The following is a 4050-nucleotide window of genomic DNA, read 5'->3' as shown; positions in this document are numbered from 1 at the left end:
TTGGGCCAATTCTTTTAAGTGTCAGAAAGTATTGATCAAAATCAAAGTTCGCTACTTGTTAATGATGGTGACAAATATGTGCATTTCCAGTGTGAAAATCGGCAATCGGCTCGGCCGGCCACAAGTTTAAGGAGCATTCAGAGTTGATTATTTTGCTGCCAAGTATGCCACACATGGCTATAGATTTCGCTGCCAGGTGGCAATAGCATAAAGCTCTCGGCCAAAAAACAGGTATCGTGTTTATGTGTTCAAGTGAAACTTATCCAACTATTGTACATCCAATAATCCAATCAATTAACGCAATGCCCCAACCTGTGGGCTATAGTATTGACTTAACCATGACTGTGGGCTATCACGTTATGGAAAAATTTACATTTAAAATTAAGAGTTAAATAAGATATTTATGTTTAATTATTTGTTGACCAAAATTTTTATTTAATTATTGTAAACTTCATGAATCATATAAATTTCAGAGTTTAAATTTTAATTGAATTATTAATCCTATATTATTATAAAGATTAAATGTTTCACCATAAATGGCCAGCCAAAAAAATGTGCCAATGTAAATATTATTAATTTTTTAATCTATCTAGATATTCATGTTCAAGCAAACACCACCGTTTAGCTTCCTTCTGAAAATATACGAGCTTTGAGAAACCCGCGGTTGAATCAGAAGCACCGCGCCAGTAGGCCCCTTGAATATTATAGACAATTTTAAATAATAATCTATCACTGTTTATTTTTTTTTTAAAGAACAAATTACTAAAAAACCAATCACATATTCAAACGTCAACATTGAAACATTAACATTTATACTACCTCCGGTTAATTATAAGACCCAGTTGACTTATTTGAGGAGATTAAGGAAGTAAAATTAAGTTAGTTATTTGTAATAAATAAGTGTTGTCATTCCTAAATATCCTTGCTATTAAGTGTATTGGTTAGAACTATCATTATTAGAAGGACTATTTGAAAAAATAAATAAATATAAGAGAAAAAATGGATGGGGTCTTATAATTAGGACCAAACAAAAAGTCAAACGGGGTCTTATATTAAGGACCGGACGTAGTAATAAGATTATTAATTAACATGATATATATTGTCTTCCCTAACTAAACTAAGCACATAACAAGTTGATGCATCTCTGTAGCCCCAAAAAAAAAAGTTGATGCATCTAGCCCGATATTCAAGTCTCCATTTTTATGGAATAGATAATCAATATATTGGTATGCTTTATTGGAATTATTTAAGGGCTTTTTATTTTCATTTTTGTAATAAAAAACATAAAATCATATTTTGCTCGCTTGTCTCTTTCATTTTTTTAATAATGTATACTAATGGGCATATAACACGTTGGCAGAAAGGGGCAAAAAAAAAAAAAAAGGCATATAACAACTGAAACCTTTTTTTCACCCAGTTCCAAACTAGCATGGCTATTAGCACTGGCTCATTCGTTGGGATGAAGATGCCGGTCAGAATTTCAACTGACAGCAGATCTCAAAGCCACAAGCTCCATGGATAGAACTCGCACAAATGCCTTCGAATTCGAAGCGTAGTATGAATATATTGATCGGAATATGAATAGATATCCCATTCAAATTTCACTCCCACTCGCAGGCGATCAAAATTAAAAACTCTTCAGCTCTCCCAAAAAAGATAGAAAGAAACACATTCTACTTGATCCCAACATTCTTCCTGGAAGATTATGAATTCTAACGCATCCAACCTCATATGTAGTCACGAAACTGATTGCAATGAATTGTGCAGTAATTTATATTTACTCCCATTATTTGGCTGCAGTCGAAAATTTTCTCTCATCAGCTCTTACAAAGGGGGAACTTTCACTTTCTAGTTGATTCTAACATTTTTCTTAGAATAAGGTTGATTCTAACACGCTCCAGAACCATATGTAACCATGAAATTGATTTTCCCGGGCATATTCAAGACGCGTTCTGGGTGGAGCAATGAGCCATGTCCAGGCTTCATCAACTGCAGAAGCGCTAGGCACAAACAAGTTTAGTGTACTTACTACTCAGAATGCAACATTCACAAACTGCTTTATTTCTTTGTATAAGTTTGATGATCAGGCCCAACGTCACGCGAACCAGTGTTTATGTAAGGGCCTCGAAATGTGCTTGTGGTGGTAACGGCTTTGATGGATCATAACAGGCTGCCTTGACGACCTGGGCAATTCAAGTTCAGTTGAACCGTTAACTTCAGTGCATGCAAAAGAATGCAGATCGGAACAGTCCACTGCAATATCAATTGACTTACGCCATGTAGAAGGGAAATGCCAAGCCAGCTGCAGCGAAAGCAACTAAACCAGTAGCAACCATGACATTGCGTGCTCGAGTCATGAATGTAAAAAATATGGTTAGAAATGTGGCCTGGCAAAAAGAGAACATGTCATGGCCTCTTATAACATGATTTTCTAGCTTCAGGTTAATACTAAATGGACTGTGTAACAAAAGCATGAATCGGGTATGTTCTGGTGATATTTTGACAAAGAAAATCACAATCTTAGATTATTTATTTCTACGGATCAGAATGGAAAACGAAGTGAAAAAACCAAAATTAATATACTTAATCAAACAAAATGTCAAATAGAACTTTGGCAATCACATACCTCACAAGTCAAGAGTCTGTATGAAGGCGATTCAGACTGCGTAAAAAATTTCATGGGATAACTTTGGAAAGAATGTAAGAAACAAGAGAGATGGGCTCCAGATTACATTACAATAGTAACTAAGAAATTAAAAAAAAAAAAACATTCCACAAAATGAAGCCAACACAGACATCAAATAGCACTTGGCAATGCATAACCAACTCAAAATGTTTCATGGGTTAAATTGGCGTAAAATATTTCATGGGATAACTTTGCAAAGAATGTAAGAAACAAGACAGATGGGTTCCAGATTACTTACAATAGTAACTAAGAAAATGAAAGAAAAAAAAAATTCCACAAAATGAAGCCAACACAGACATCGAATAGCACTTGCAATTGCATAACCTCACAAGTCATTATTGAAGGGGAATAAGATCCCCAAGTGTGCTTTAGGGCCATCCCTCTTTCTAACTTTTTCACATATGCTTTAGGATTTCTAAATCCATGCGAATGATAGGATGCTAGGTGCAGGATTTTCTTCACCAACATTATCTTACCAGGGAACAACAACAACAGTAAGCCTCATCCCACCATGATATGTTATTAGAAAGGAATAGATGTGACAGAGAAGGCTAGTATACCTATTTTCAGCAACTATGCAATGAAACAGTAAACAATGTAAGCCACTGCCAAAAAAAGAAAATAACGTAAGCCCAGGCATCAATACAAAAAGGCTATCCAATCCCGTTGAAATTGGTTAGGGAGGCGCCGTTGATGAAAGAAGGGCTGGACAACTAGGAGAGGCAGTTTCAATTAGACCTGGATGCTTTTAAGGATTCAGAAAGCGCATTTCACTGAAACTTAATGTACAAAGAAGCAGCACGGATAGCCGAACAGAGTGCCAAAAAAAAAACAAATCCAGCATTACCCTTCTAACTTTTGTTCCAAATGCTTTGACGAAGATGCCTTAGTAAGCCAATTAATTCAAGCAACTCCTACAAGTCGCGGAAGAATGACAATTTAAAGTCAAGCTTATAAAGTACCAGACACAACTCGGGGCCAAGTCATTTACCAGATCATGCATAATAATGAACAGAATGCCAATACACAAGAAATCCGGCATAGCACAACAAAACAATCCAAAGCATATAAGCTTCCAGTAATCAGAATGAAGAGTAATAGCCGATTACGCACAATTGAAGCAAAAACTACTAATCAAACTTTGAAAACTCAATCTTTATTCAAAATTCAAACGATTAAAAGACCACATGCATAGACAAATTAAATGAAAAATTTAAAAACAAAGCAAGAAACGATGCGAGAGCGTCCAACACATGGTTGACAACTACGCGGGGACAAATTCAAATCTAGATTCAAAGCCAGATTTAACAATTCAACCTCACGGATTTTGAGAGTAGACAAAGCCTAGGGTTTGAAACCTCTCC

The 4050-nt window shown here is 35.6% G+C and overlaps 1 protein-coding gene across 1 annotated transcript; it reads right to left on the bottom strand.

Moving 5' to 3' along the window:
• Positions 1-2036: 2036 nt before the first annotated feature.
• Positions 2037-3774, bottom strand: LOC114716127 (uncharacterized). Its single transcript, XM_028901062.1, is given in 5 exon segments — positions 2037-2135; positions 2138-2164; positions 2167-2183; positions 2275-2387; positions 3534-3774. Coding segments are annotated over 4 exon segments (204 nt in total). The 5' UTR covers positions 2358-2387; positions 3534-3774; the 3' UTR covers positions 2037-2058.
• Positions 3775-4050: the final 276 nt, after the last annotated feature.

The sequence above is a fragment of the Neltuma alba genome, unplaced genomic scaffold, assembly GCF_004799145.2.
Source record: "Neltuma alba isolate B1F8T4 unplaced genomic scaffold, ASM479914v2 tig00011644_pilon, whole genome shotgun sequence".
NCBI classification, from domain to species: domain Eukaryota; kingdom Viridiplantae; phylum Streptophyta; class Magnoliopsida; order Fabales; family Fabaceae; genus Neltuma; species Neltuma alba.
Note: the sequence above shows the minus strand (reverse complement) of the source record. Positions and strands in the feature narration are given on the sequence as shown.